This window comes from Syngnathus scovelli, chromosome 22 (assembly GCF_024217435.2).
Source record: "Syngnathus scovelli strain Florida chromosome 22, RoL_Ssco_1.2, whole genome shotgun sequence".
In the NCBI taxonomy this organism is placed as follows: Eukaryota; Metazoa; Chordata; class Actinopteri; order Syngnathiformes; family Syngnathidae; genus Syngnathus; species Syngnathus scovelli.
The window spans coordinates 1,987,400-2,002,767 of NC_090868.1; the positions used below are offsets into that span (position 1 = coordinate 1,987,400).

Genomic DNA, 15,368 nt, shown 5'->3' on the forward strand with positions numbered 1-15,368 from the left:
CGCGAAAACGATTATTATGATTCCAAATATCACGAGACCTGTTGGTTATTGGAGCGGAATACAAAATACACCGTGTTGTCTGTCCCAAGCGAGGAGAAGCTGCACGTACTGGAAGCAGAGGGGAGGGGGGGAGGACAAGTAGGAGGGAGGGAGGGAGGGGGGGTATATTTTTAAGCCAATAGACATCCAGAACTGCTAATATCATTCCTCGACTCTCTAAGCTGGTGCCAGAGCTGCGCAAACTGCTCACTCTCTCTTTGACTCAACTCGGAGATGAAGCCTTGCAGTTAAGTTTTAGTGACCGCTGCACGGATGCCCCGGCTGTGATTTCATTTCGAGGGAATATTCTACCCATCCATTCGAGCCTACTGGGTGAGTTTTCGGCACATCATTATTCGATCATGACGGTGTATTTTTTAAATAACCATCTCCCAGAAAGTGATCTTAAACTGTGGCTGAGAGTGAAATTGCAGCTGTGTGTGGGATTTTCAGCTTACAATGTGTTAAGACGCACTGAGCAGGGCTGAGGGGGCGGGGGGGTGCGAATTGTCCTTTCCAGATGTGTGGACTCAGCTGTTGCCTGTCACTCAGGTGGTCCCGCTGCCTTTTTCTCTTGTCTGCCTCTTTACGAGCCCACTCGACGTACCTCTCCGACCGGCCATAAACGTGTCATGTGGACAAACTGCTAAACTAAAAGTGACAAACGCTCGCCGGTGTTGTGATTAGGAATCATCATGGCCCATTTAAAAAAAAAAAAGAAAGGATTTTCATCAATGGAGTGCAAAGGGGGTAAATGAAAAAGAGCACACTTGGGATTTGCTGAGAAAGTGTCACTGCAGCCAAAAGTGGGCTGAAGCCACCAGCGACCTCTAGTGGTGGTTACTAGTATAAGCAGCCCGCTGGGAAAGCTTATTTTGAGTTGCAAACTCTACTTGATGCAGCCGTCCATTTGGGACAGAGCAGATCTTGTCCAAGGGAGGACGGCGGGGCGCTGGGGGGGTCTGCTTACGCCAGCTGATACCCCACGCCGAGTTTTCATTGCTGATTCAGGATCAGAGCAGTCAAGAGTGAGGATCAGGTGACGAGTGAGGTGTGTACCCCGCCCCTCTCCCTTCGTGGGGGGCCGTTCTTGGATGGAGGTGGGGGGGGGGGGCGCTAAGCAATGCTAAGCCTTTGTTAATGAGTATCTGTGTGTGAGTGTGAGAAGGGTGTTTGGATCCAGTTGCAGTTAAGCTGCGGTTAATTGGTCAGCCATTTTTGATGCACGCAGGGGGCCAGGAGTTACTTTTGAAAATCCACCAAGGCAGTAGGTGGCGCTAATAGCCGATCAGAAGCCTGAACAATAATTTGGGGTTGTGTATTTTCAAATTGGACAGAAACGCATCATACGGACGAGACTCTCGTCACATGCGTGGTTTTTATCCACAATAAGTGACTCCATCCTTCACTGTTCTTTGTTTTGTCATATGCGAGCCAGATTCTCCGTCTTGGGCTGTTGTACAAGTGCCAGAAAGGAAATCCAGCCTTAGACATTGTTTTGGTATTGTTGGACACTGTCCTGGAAATAAAAAAAAAACTAAACTCAACAACAGTAAGACTGATCTCAATGTGCGATGGAGAAGCATAAATGAGAATCCACAAAAGCATATTTTGCAAGAATGGTGGCTTAAACGCTTGAGTCTTTGTTGTTTTACAGCATGACAGAATATCAGTAACAACTTTTCGGGTGTCTTGCAGCTGGCTGACTTCTGATTTAGAGAATGAAGCAGTCAAGATGTTTCCATGCACGCAGCACAGACTGGAATTAGATCAAACAAATTGAGTTGATAAGAAACATAAACACGAATGTGAGCGCTCTGTGTCCGTACGTGTGTGTGTGTGTGTGTGTGTGTGTGTGTGTGTGTGTGTGTGTGTGTGTGTGTGTGTGTGTGTGTGTGTGTGTGTGTGAGACCTCCACACTCAACACTGTCCCGACTATGCGCACGTCTGTCAGTCTCGAACCTCACACCAACATGTGCACACACTGCCGTATTTGTGCAGCCGCAAACTGGAATTAATCGAGCAGCGGGGTGTGTAAATCATTGCAAACATCAGAAAACACACACACGCTTGCCAAGCAGCCATCCCTCTGGTTGTGTGTGCGCGGAGGAGCCAGTACGCAAAGAACCAGACCAGTTAATAATGAGAAACAGAAGCAAATCGGTACAAAAGGAGTCTCTTGGCTTTAAATGGGGAACAGCTTCGTTTTAAATCGGTCAAAATTTTAATCCCAAAAGTGGGAAAGATCAGACTAGAACAAATCGATAGTTCGTCGGGATGTCTCAACTCTTCTCAGCTCATCGGTGCGGGACTAATATCGGTCGAATCTTTGCAGAGGATAAAGAATGACTGAGCTAGCTTAGCTTCGGCTAGGACGACAATGTCCTGTCTTGTTGCTAACATACATTCCCGGGGAATATATATCCCCAAAAATATTTGTTTTTTAAATATGACTTGGTTGAGTTACAACACCGCAACATAAATACCATTTAGCGTTTAAGCTACCGGGCTAAGCAATGTGAAAGTTGGTGTTAGCATACCAGCGGGGGTTGTCATCACTCCCTCTGACCATTAATATGGATCTTTTTGCTCTGGTGGTTACACACGGAACCCTGCGGGCCGCACTGGCTGCACAAGGCTGGTATTATGGTCAGTTTGCGGGGAATGCAAGTGAGCCAGACGTCGAATAAATGCCCTACACGAATTGCGGGACCGCAGAGCGAAGACTCCCGGCTGCGAGTGAGAGTCGCTTCGGCACCAACTTAATTACCTGTACACACAGCTCTATTTGATGATGATTAAAGCCCTGTAACACACACACATGCTAAAAAAGCCTTCCCAGACATCCCAGTCTCCAAGCACCCAGACATAAAAAAGGTGATGATTATTAGATGATAATAATTAAAAGGCTTGTTAGTCTAATAGTATAGATAGTATCTCGTTTAAGACGTCGGCGCGGCAAGCGCGTAATTATTCCCAGTTGCGTGACCACCCAGCGACGCTGCAAAATACAGTAGACGTCAATTACAGTGAATTGAAGAACTGCATGCTCAGATCCAAGATATGGCTCAAAACTCACAACTAGTGAATGATGTCACGAGTGCATCGCCATGGAAGCAATAACAATCTCGGCGTTGTCTGCGAAACACAATATTTACGGTTTGTTTGTTTGGTTGTGTGCGGTTGATCAAAAAATGATGAATGGTATACTCCGCTTTAAATTGGTCTCATGCGTATCTGTTTACTACTTGCAAGTATTTTCCAATATAGACGTTACGGTAATCAACATGAGATCTTTTCCCCGGGTGGTCAGCAGACGTCTTTGCGGCCTCGTATCGTCCCAAAGGATTTCATCCAGAGGGGGAAATGGTTTTGTCCAATCTGATGCTACTCAAGAGTCAGGAAGTTAGTGGAATCTCGTGAGAGCGAAGGGTGTGGAGTCTGACTGTATTTATCAAACAGTCTATTGTTACGTTGCATCGCTGATGACGTAAACCTGCGAGGAAATATCGAGCCGTGTTTTGAGCCGCAAAATTCGAAAGAACGACAACAATCGGTCCTTTACTTTGACGTGTTTCTTCAAGAGGAGAAGCATCATCAAGCCTAGCGGTTAGCGGATGAAAGCTTGGGGCTTTCCAAGTGTTCCCGGCGATACAAACAGTAATTTAAAAGTTGTCTGGGTGTGAAAAGAATCCATTTGTTTCTTGCTAGTCTTTGTGGAAGCGACTTTTAAATTGCCCTTTGCATTAATGAGGTACTTAAAAGTTCTTTTTATACTGTTGACCAAAAAAATAAAAAAATAAAAAAGCTCCGAGCGACATGTGAGGGCTTGTTTATGTGTTTACATCCATACGTATGGCTCTTTTGATATAGATTTTGGAGATGTTTCGGAGAGTATGAAGGGGTGGAAAGCTCCCCCTGGAATGCCCTTTGGGGCCTTTCTAGACATCTGGTTGTGGACAGACAGCTTGGAAGTCCAAATATGTCCAGTTGGATCCCCTTGGGGAACCGTCGTGCACATCATTACGGTCGTCCAATGACTTGGGTTGCCTGAAAGCCTATCATTTGGTTCCGAAGGCTTACAAATATGCGGTAGAGCCTTTCAAATCACTTCCTCTCGCTATTGCCTCTTCCATCTGTTGCAGATTAGTCTTCAGTGTGTTTAGAGAGCCGAGACCTCGGCAGTGCGAGACGGATGGTAAACTCGGAGGAGGGCTTTATTCAGAACAATCACTTCGGTCCAAATGAACGGAGAGGCCATCTAAGGATATGGCCGGCTGGGATATGACAACTGAGAGGCGGAGCCTAGGAACGGCTTCAAGGTCTTCACTGGCCAAAATGCCAAAATAAGACTCGGCTGTACATCTAAAGTTATGGTTTCATTCGTACTGCGGCCAAGCGTTATTGCCAATTGTGTACTGCGTGCTGCAAATGTGTATGTGTGACGCTTGAGTGGTGTACCATCCCCTCGGAGACTTGTCGTTAAGCCGTTGCGCAAACACCCTCAATCCCTAGCCTACATCGAATGTATCTATTATACAGCACTCATTGTATGTACCAGGGGGGCAGAGGAGGGGGAGGGTCCTCACAAATGTAATGCAAGTCAAATGATTTGTTAACCATACCTTACATAGCCATGTCTGAGGCGCTTCGCCTTGATTGACAGCCATTTATTTTGGCTCACGTCTGAGACACAAGTGTAAATCATTCTGTAATACAATTCTCCATGTGAGTCAACAACATTCTTCAAGCCACGTCTTGTGTGAATTTTCCTTGCCGGTTCACTTGCCTTGCTATTTTTTTCCTTTTCGGTCATTATTTTTTTAAGAGATTAATTTTACGAAATAATCATTCGAGGGCTATTTTCCCCCGAGAGTATTTTCAAACTAAAAGCGGATACGGGAGTCTGGAAAAAAAAGGCTTTATCGGATCCTAACACGTATGGTTCCTGTTTTTACAAGCACACAAAGTCAGCCCATGGGGGTTCTTCCTACGTTGCATGCAGAACCGTACTGTATGCGACCACACACAAGAAGTGAATACTCCCGGTGGACCAAATTATCCCCCTAAGAAAATTGCACCAAGACTAATCCGCATGCTGATTTGCATTGTGTGGGGTCCGGAAATAAATTTAAAAAAAAGTTTCTGGTCTTACAACGGTGACCTCTGGATTTTATTAACATTGCCTCACTTAACTAAATTAAATCAGTGCAGGATAAGACACACATTGTATTGGTATTACAGTTTTCTGATGTTACGTTTCTTAAAGTGGTAAGCTGATTAATTGAAATCGTTTATCGGCTTCTGTGTGATTTGAAGAGATTTTTTGGGAGACTTGAGAAGAGAAAAATAACGCCGATGTGCCAAAGCCTCTGCATAAGAAACGGATTTCACACGCAGCTAATTGGTTCGAGTCAAACCCTGGATGGCAACTCTCCACAACCTCTCCTTAAGGTCGCTTGCCATTTACTTGACAATTTCCTGCATTTTACGGCACGTTTACGGCCGTCCCCCCATTGTCCCAAAGGCGTATAAGTAACACCCCGCGGCTTAGCAAATCTCAGCATTGCTTTTTATGACCAGGAGCCTAAATCAGCCATAGTTAAGGAGCGTCAAGGAATATTAACACGGAACTGGCAAGACGTTTGCTAAGTTATTAGCGAGGATTAGCTTTGAGCTAACCCGGCAAAACCAAAAGAATGCAAATTGTCTTGGATAATGTGTTTTACGCTATGTTAGCATTAAGGACGACCTCTCTCATTGCTTTTTTATGACGCTGCAACAAGTTGAGACTCCTCACCGCTGCCCTTGTGATTTCTGTTCGAAGGGCCGCGGCCTGCGATATTTACATTCTAAGGGCGCGTTTAAGCGCTTTCGTCCCTCCTGGGGACGAAACACAGTGGCGGCTGTTGATTGCAGGTGAGAATGATGATTACTGATGAAAACGGAGCACTTAGCTTTACAAAACAGAGCAATTTGACTTCACAAAGGCTCCCTGCAGGCTCAGAACAGGCCAAACGACTATTTGAGCGATGGCCAAGGTTAATAACTCAAACTAAAATTGCACGCAAAAATTCAAAACTAAAAAACAAGAGTGCCTTTAACACGCCATGTGTAATAGTCAAGCCACAGAAATATCGCTCGGTTGTCGGGGGGGGGGGAAGGCCAGACTTGAATGTCATCTACATAGAGAATCCAAAGCAAACAATCACAAGCCTTGTGAGTTTTTACTGACAAATGCTCCAGGGGTCAGAGGTAACCGCATAACGTCTCCATTAGTTAACTCTGTGCTCAGGAGTGTCGGACATGTGAACTGAATCCGTTCGAGTCTAATGACTCAACAAAACACAATGATATTACTGAACTTCCAAGGCTCCAATAACAACATCACGGAAAGCTGCGGCATACATTCAAATATATTTAGGCAATTCTTGAAGAGGAAGCAGAGGAGACCGCAAGGTCAATGTTCCCATTGTGTCCCCAAAGGAACCACAAGTCTAGGCCTAGTGTGAAAGACTGATTTGTGCCTATTGTGTGGGACGAAGCCACTCATGCTCTATTCACCCCCCCCTTCGACCCGAACTCATTGTCACTCTTCTATTATCGTAGCTCTTCACGGGGCACACATGGAAATACTTGGACATCTCACATGTCAACATTATGGGGGAACTAAGATGCGATTTGGGAGAACTAATAACTGGAAAAGTCATTCGCTATGATGAGAACGTTTCCAATAAATACCTACTAAAGGCCTAACAGTGAGATGTCCATTATGTATGAATTATATTTAAGTTACTCGAGTTTCAGGCTCAGTTTCTAGAGGCCGTGCCAGGAAAGAAGGCGGCGTTGGCAAAGCGCTCGCTCGCCTTAAGCGAGTTAGCAAAGCGAGCCATTCCTCATCGGTGGCAGCTAATTTGGCATGTGACAAACAGCACCGCCATCCCTTCTGTTAAGTCACTTAGCTCGGTTGTCAGGGGGGGGGAAGAGGGGGGCGTCTTTGTCTCGCCGGACAATTGAGTAAACTCATTTTTCATGCCGGAGCGTTTTCAATGATTCCTGCTTTTCAGGCCGTTACAAAGACAGATGGTTGCGACCTTGTGCAAATAAGTCACATCGGAGCTGCTGCGGCCTGACAAGTCGTCACAAATATCCAGAGAGGTTTTCCTGCAGGTTTTTTTTGGAGGGGGGGAGTGGAGGAAAGGGTGTGTGTCTGAGTGTGTGCGATTGAAAGCTGGGAGAGGGGTGGAATGAGGGAGGGGCCTGGGGAGTCAGACCTGCCTACACACATGCACTCACGACACACTCCAGGCACTCCAGATAGAGACATCACCTCTCTCGGACCTCCTTCTCAAGGATTTGGGGATTCCTAAATGAGGTGCTCCCTTCTAACTTTCGGAGACATTTTGAAGGAGGGCTGAGTGGGTGGGGGGCTTCCTGACCGAGTTGGATCTGGAACTGATTAGAGTAAAGACGCATCGGCCTTGGTGCTGAAGATATGTAGAGCCCGGCGGTGTGTGGCTGAAAGGGAGCGAGGTTGAAAGAAAGATGCTTTTCCTGGAGGTAAGGAGCAAACACTTAAGCATGATTTGGCCTGGCTCCAGAAGTGCCTCGTGGAGCCCGTGATACCCATTTGTCCCTAAAATAACACCGCCGTGAAGAAGTGATGATCTCGGCCTTTGAACTCCGCTAATGTTTTTCCTCGAGCGTTGTGGAACATTTGCTTTTTTGGCATTCCAAATTTTCGGTTTGTACATCTTTGGTCATAGTGTAAATGCCGTTCTGGAAAATCAGACCGATAAATTCCAGACACTTTGATTAATCAAGGATTCATGTTTGAAATAACTTTTTGACCCAGTCGGTCTAACGTCAGCGGTGAAGGAGTCACTCTAAAAGTGTCAGTCAAGCGGGGGAGGAGCACGCAGTTAACCGTTAGCCGACTACATCTGGCCCATGTTTACACAGACCCCGATATTGTGACTCCTAAGATGCCTTTTTTTTTTTTTTTAAAGTGCCCTCGAGCCCGGCCAACCTTTTTGCAAAGAGGAAATATGTGTTGATAAGTCGGAGAAGGAACCTGCAAGGTCTGAAAGTAGCCGAGGTTATAAAGTGTTGTGGTGTTGTGGTTGTGCTTAATTTTTTTTTTTTTTTTGTGTGTCCAAATAAACCAACTATTTACTAGAGAGGTAATTAAGGTTTTAGTTTTTTTTGCAGTCACCAACTTTATCTATCCATAAATACTTCAAACATAGTCAATGATGGAGTGTCCCAAAATAAAGACTTCAATCATCTAATTGTGCCGCTGACTAGTGTTAACAAGGTTGCGTGAGATAGTCATGTGGAGTGGGTGGAAAAAGAATTCTCAGAGTGATAACATTATCTATCCCACCATAAAACCTGATAGATTAGGCACGGAAGAACAAAGTGACATTCAAATACTTCTTTTGTCTCCGAGCGCCAGCTTTGGTTTGGTCTTTAACAGCATTTTTTTAACGTGCAAATTTGGTGTTTTGGGCCCTAGGGCGGAACTGTATGCTAATGGGGAGAATGCTAATACTTGTCCATCCTTGTTTGCTTGAAAGCCTTGAAGGCTGACGGACGGATGGAAGCAGTGTCTGTTCCCTGTTCTGTCTGAAGTGCGTTGCAAATCCAAAGTTTCCATTTGCAGGATCTTATCTACAGGCCGTAGATGCTAGTTAAACTAGCCCGTGATTGTTTTGCCAGTAGAGGCCATGGAGATCCTAATGACCCAGATAGTACCGCCCTCATGAAAGATCACTCGAAACTCGGCAGCGCCAACGTGAAGCATCTGTTTGGCCTCAAACAAGTTCTGTTCTGCTCAAAGAGACCAGGCAAATCGAGTCACAGAACCGCTGCTATGAAGCCCAAGAACGACGCTTAACAGAGACTATGAGGCCTCTTCAGGTCTGAATATGCCTGGAAAAGCAAATCCAACCTTTTTCCCTAGATTCACTTTCCCTACTGCAGATATGCCAGTTTGTGGTCTAATGTATACTTAAAACGCCACTTGTCATCCAGGCCATGGAAGGCTTACAGATGTTCTTACACAACCTGCAATGCAACAGATGTTTACTCCCTGGCAACATCTGTTGTCCGAGCACGCCGAGTGCAGATTTAAAGAACTGTACAAAGCCTGCTCGTGCAAGAAAATGTCCTAAAATATCTTCCGTTTCAGACATTGAGGGGGAAAAGTACTGTTCCGTGAGCCTTTTAGTCCTAATGGAAAAGCTTGCTTGTTTTTTTCCATTACACATCATCTGGAGAGCCTCTTAAGTGTTATGTTTTCATTTTTCATCACGCATGAAAGGACCCGCGACACGAGTGGGGTGAGGACCAAAAACCATGACACTATTTTGGGGGCTTTTTCTATTCGCAGCGACCGAGCGCAATGAACCCGGAGCTCAGCGAACGAGGGCAGCGTCCTTCGCATCGAAGCCCCGAGATGGAGCCTCTTCCTGGGGGGAAGAAGGGCATGGTGTCCATGAGCTTCCAGAGGAGCTCCACCTCGGACGACGACTCCGGCTGTGCCCTGGAGGAGTATGCGTGGGTGCCACCGGGACTTAGGCCTGAGCAGGTAGTGCCTTAAGTCTTACTAGCAGTTTTTTTTTTTAAGTAAGCATCTGATGTTGATGTTTAGAGAGAAAATGGTTAAGCAAACATTACTCACAGTTGGTCGCCTGTGACGGGATTGAGATTGACATGTTGGCTCGATTAATCAGGGACACATACATACACAGTGGAAGCCATTCTTTATTGATTCCCTATTTGCCCTCATTGATCCCAAACTGTGACGCACTGTACCAAATGATACATTAACAAAACTATGCGTTGGTCTTCACCTGCAGGTCCAGATGTATTTTTCCTGCCTGCCGGAGGATAAGGTGCCGTATGTTAACAGCTCCGGAGAGAAACACCGGATCAGGCAGCTCCTCTACCAGCTGCCGCCGCACGATAATGAGGTAATCATTCCCCGCTTTGTTTGTCAAACCGATTCGAATCCAAACCAAAATCGGATCATGGCCACAGGGAAAGTTGTGGATTCTGCCGGCAATAAAAGATGATTAAAAGCCTGGGCTAACACAAACAGAATAGCCACGAGGTCTCGTCTGGAGAACAGCTTTATGGTTCGTAAAGCGGGCCCTCCTTTCACATCTGAGCTGATAAGAGTTTACATTAGGAGATACGGCGGGGAGCTTTATCAACCCACACGAGGGCTGACAGAGGTGGTCTCTGTCTAAACACCCAGCGGATACACAATAAGTCTAAGTCAACATAAACACTGTTTGATGGGGCGCTTTTATAATGTTTGTTGCTGATTGAGGAGGACGAATTCCTCGACTTACTGCGGTTAGGAAGGGAGAAAGTGCGCCCGGTATTGTAAGGATAAGTCTCGCTCTTTTATCTGGGAATCGACACAATCTCTAAACATGGGGAAAAAGTGGAAGAATTAAAAATAAACCACTTTTGCTGATGCTGATATGCCGCTTGAGCTATTTTCTTTACGCCTGCTCCACTGAAACTACTCTTGTCTCCGCCAGGTTCGTTACTGCCAGTCCCTAACAGAGGAAGAGAACAGGGAGCTTCATATATTCAGCGCCCAGCGGAAAAGAGAGGCACTCGGGAGGGGGACGCCCAAGATCTTGCCCCGAGCTCTGCAACACACTCGATGCGAAAACGTAGGTGGCGCGCTCGGATGCCCGAGAGCACGCGGACAAAGAGGTCATTTAGTGCTCGTGAAGCTATCAGGCAGTTTCAACTTTGACGAAAACCAACTGGTGGCTCTTACGCTATTTATATCTCAAGCTGGTCCGGCTGACGTGATGCTTTGGAATTCACTAATAAAAGCGCTGCTCATTACTTGGAGGAAGCGGGGGAGAGCTCACGCTCCATCTGAGTGGTGAAATAAGCTCCCCGAGAGGAGGTCTACCAATTTCTTGCTAACAATCCACATCTCCAAAGAACGATTATAAATCAAAACTGAGATTCAACTTTTTCAAAATCAGTCATTCACTCAAACTGAACGAAAATGTAACAAGTTTTTGTGGGAAAACTTCTAGTGCTCATTGTGAAAGCCTGCTAAGAAACTAACAAAACTAGGACAACAGAAAACCATGGCCCGATCCAACTACAGACCATCATGGTCACTACAAATGTGTTTAATCAAACTAATGGAAAACATCATTTCAACAATCACTGGAACGGAATAAATTGAAGCCTTCACCAATGAGGAAACCACAAGCGCTGTTTAGCTATGCTAGCTATGTCGCTTTGGGTTGAGATCTTGTCAGCGCCCAAACATAGATGCTAAACAACACATTATATGTTGAGAACTAGCGACACATGTTGACACACACGCTAATCCGTTGTGGAAATGCCACCGTGTCACGTATTCCTCGGGTCATAACTCACATTCTTATCTACGCAAAGCCACATGTCATACAACCATGGTTGTGTACCTATGAATGTCCACATGTTCATGGACAATTTACAAAGCTCCAGTTTCTGTCGTTGTCAGGGACATACATGAGTCATGGCCGTCTGTCCACTCTCGTAATAATCGCAAACAGCTGGGTATGCTATCCTATCGGCGTCCCCTCGCTCTTGTGGGTTAAATTAAGACTTGTGATTGTGCGTTCAGACACACTTTGACAATCTCTGGAGTCATATGAGCTTTGGCGACTGGAGACCAAGGACAGTCGGCTTCACGGGTTCAACTAGTGTTATTAAATGTAAGACTTCCATAGTAAAGCGAGACAAATTGAAAGACAATGCTGATTTAAATCAGTGGATGTCAGCTACAAGAAGAGCTAATCCTGAATTTAAAAAGGAACCGACAGCTATTCTGAAAGACATGAAACATAATCTGTGGTTTTGTTTTAAAAGATTAAAATGCTTTGCATCCATCTTACATTCATTTTAGCAGTGGTTCTGGTTTCACGGATGTATTTTTGATAACATGGCTGGCTTTATAGCCGTCTTAACAGGGATGGACGTCTATTAAAAACAAATGTATTACACTACAATTTAAACGTACTTATCAGTAGATTATCAGCAGAGCCACTGCATTAGCGAGATTCCTAAAATATGACTGTTTGTATATCTTTGGCAGTGCGGGGGTGGTATCAATGGAGGAGAGATGGCGATCTTTGCCTCGAGGGCTGGACCGAACCCCTGCTGGCACCCAGCATGCTTTGTGTGTGCTACATGTCAAGAGCTCCTTGTGGATTTGATCTATTTTTACCAAAATGGCAAGATCCTCTGCGGGAGACACCATGCAGAGGTTATGAAACCAAGATGCTCCTCTTGCGATGAGGTAAGTCGCAGCGACGGTGATGTCGAGGTTCATCGCTCTTCACCAACCATTTGTATGCTCTTCTTCTTAAGATTATCTTCGCAGATGAGTGCACGGAGGCCGAGGGCCAGCATTGGCACATGAAGCACTTTGCCTGCTTTGAGTGCGGGACGATGTTAGGGGGGCAACGCTACATCATGAAAGACGGACGGCCATACTGCTGTGGATGTTTCGAGTCGCTGTATGCAGAGTACTGTGAGGCTTGTGGTGAAAATATTGGTAAGTCCAAATGATTGGATTGAAGAACCTGGAGTACCCAAACCCAAGTTGCTCTTCTAATTCACAAATGTGTCTTCCTGTAGGAGTGGACCATGCACAAATGACCTATGAAGGTGGACATTGGCATGCCACAGACGAGTGCTTCTGCTGTGCTCAGTGTAAGACGTCCTTGCTGGGCTGTCCGTTCTTGCCAAAACAAGGGCGCATCTACTGCTCAAAGGCTTGCAGCCAAGGGGAGGATATCCACACTTCAGATTCATCTGACTCCGCCTTCCAGTCTGCTCGTTCACGAGAATCCCGGCGCAGTGTCCGCATGGGTAAGAGCAGCAGGCCGGCTGAACAGTGGAGACAGTCTCAAGTCTTAAACCCCTCCACTATTGCCTCTGCAAGTGAGTACAAGTTGGTTGAGGGTGAAGTTGATGGGGATATTGACGACATTGGGCAGAAGCTTTCCCATCTAGGCCTGGATGAGGAAAGGTTCTGGAGGGATCGTGAGGAGCAGGATGCTGGGGGAGAGGAGGACCCTGAGGAATGGGCCCAGCATGAAGACTATATGACTCAGCTCTTACTCAAATTCGGTGACCAAGGAATGTTGCAGCAGATTCAGCAGCCATCCTTAAAATCTCCAAGCCACGACAGGAACCATCTGATAAGTGTTTCTGACCCTTGGTTGAAGCCAGAATCCCTTGGAATCACTGCCTCTTCACCTACCCCTACCAGTCCCACTCAGAGCCAAACCTCTAATCAATCCAGAGCCAACAGCCTTAGTCCTGGGCTCATGAGCAAGAAGCATCTTCCTGAAATGTACTGGGCACAGTCTCAGGACGGGCTGGGAGACTCCGCCTACGGAAGTCACCCAGGGCCTGCCAGCGCCAGAAAAATCCACGAGTTAGAGTTGGACCAAGATCAGGACCAGTCTAGTGCAGGCAAACATACCCTATGGCAAGAGAAGAGGCAGTGGTACCAAGATACACTGGAATGTATTGCAGATGAGCTGAGGAAGGCGGGGCAAGGTGTGGGGGACTCCATGGACTCATTGGCATTGTCAAACATCACTGGTAAGGAGGATGAGGTTGACGTTTTGGTGTTTGGTTTTGATGTTCACTCAACAAATATTTTCTGCTTTCTTAGGTGCATCAGTTGATGGAGATGGCAAGGATAGGCCTGCGGTCTACTCCCTTCATACAATGCAGGAACCTTTGGTGGGAGATGGCTGTGAGAAAATGAGCAACATGGGGACTTATAATTCATCTCATCTTCACCATAGTAACAACTCTCTCAACATTAACTTGGAGAGGGGGGGACAGGAGACAACACAAGAGGGAGACTTGGCAACAAGGGGAGGACTTCTGTCTCTGTACCCGCATTCAGAAGCAACACCTCCTGGGTTTGTCCATGCGCCAGCTCTGAGGAGGACTAAGTCACAGTCCAGGCCTCCTCAGATGGTCAAGTTCACAGATGACACTGTGGATAACGGATATAATGATGGATTTGAGGTCAATGTTCGAAGGCATCCCATGAGTGAGAGGCCACAGCGGAGGGCTTACGCCCACGACGAGGCGGGCCGGGAAAGAAGCCGTCCGTCAAGTCACCATGGACGCAACCGACAGAGTCCCCACCACAGTAGACACCACAGGAGCCGCAAAACCCATTCGGACATCGCCCTTAACATGGTGCCTTTGGAAAAGGCGCAGAGACCATATCGACATCACCGACATCACCCCCGCGAAAGGTCCCCAAGTCAACCTCTGGCATACCCTCAATCCCGGCCTGACTACATGTTTCAGGGTGCCTCCCAAGGAGACCGCCGGGTTCAGCATTTTATGGGTCTCTATAAAGATGAGGACGAGTGGTGTTCCACTTGCTCTTCGTCATCGTCGGACTCTGAAGAGGAGGGATACTTCCTGGGCCAGCCCATCCCGCAGCCTCGACCTGCTGGGCGCTACTACGCCGAGGACTACCCGAGGGTCATTCCCCTCTCGTCCCAAAGTCATAGCTCAAAAACTGGTCGCAGAAAAGGCCACCGCTCCAAAAACTGTATTATCTCCTAAAACTCACATGAATAATCTGTAGATAAATGCTGAGTCGTAAGAAGGGTACTGTCTAGGGAATTCGGAAGGAATGGGTTGTTGTTGACAAAAGAAATTAGTCAAACATGTGTACATTCATTTGATGTTAGTTTTTATGTAATGCATGGGCTGGTACAGTTTGAAAAGATCTAAGCTTTGCAGCGACAAAGTGTACAGTCAATAGGTAAATTCTACACACAAGTGGATGATAAAAGTAGAAACTGAACAGATTATTTAATGCAAAATGTAAATATTAAGATTTTAATACTGTTATCTTTATATTGGTGGTTTAAATGAATGCTTTTGAAGTGTAATAAAAGTGGAAAAAATGCCGGCTGTAAACGCAATCTCTCTATTTTACAAGGAACCAAGAAGGTGCCGTTTCATCAACTGTGTTCTCCAGTTAAGTGCCATAAAACAATGTCTAATGTAACATTTACCCAAATATGTAACATCTATATTGAGCCCAAAATATTTACTACATCTGTTGTGTCATAACCAGTTATATACCTAAGATTGTAAAGATGCTTGTAATAAAATATTTTTTGCAAAGCTGCAGAAAAAGTTGATTTTTTGGGGGATAGTTTCTTCTTGCTTTGGCGACTTTCCTTCTTCAACTGCACACTGATTTTTTAAAAATATAAGAATCCTTGAATATTTCATGAATAATA

General features: G+C 45.9%; 1 protein-coding gene across 2 annotated transcripts; it reads left to right on the forward strand.

Annotated features, from left to right (window-relative positions):
• Window positions 1-195: 195 nt before the first annotated feature.
• On the forward strand, window positions 196-15,249 carry prickle1b (prickle homolog 1b). Of its 2 annotated transcripts, none has more exons than XM_049761478.2 (8): window positions 196-372; window positions 9,434-9,631; window positions 9,903-10,016; window positions 10,596-10,733; window positions 12,167-12,370; window positions 12,442-12,628; window positions 12,712-13,686; window positions 13,760-15,249. In XM_049761478.2, the coding sequence occupies exons 2-8, from the start codon at window positions 9,446-9,448 to the stop codon at window positions 14,677-14,679; spliced, it is 2,724 nt and encodes a 907-aa protein (XP_049617435.1). In that variant the 5' UTR covers window positions 196-372; window positions 9,434-9,445; the 3' UTR covers window positions 14,680-15,249. The 2 variants fall into 2 exon arrangements, with proteins under 2 accessions (XP_049617435.1, XP_049617434.1); XM_049761477.2 differs by lacking the exon at window positions 196-372 and adding an exon at window positions 7,297-7,599.
• Window positions 15,250-15,368: the final 119 nt, after the last annotated feature.

Coding starts and splice junctions, on each gene's coding strand:
- prickle1b (XM_049761477.2), top strand. Junction 10,734..12,166: donor AACACACTCGATGCGAAAAC/GTAGGTGGCGCG, acceptor TATCTTTGGCAG/TGCGGGGGTGGTATCAATGG. Junction 12,629..12,711: donor GGCTTGTGGTGAAAATATTG/GTAAGTCCAAAT, acceptor GTCTTCCTGTAG/GAGTGGACCATGCACAAATG.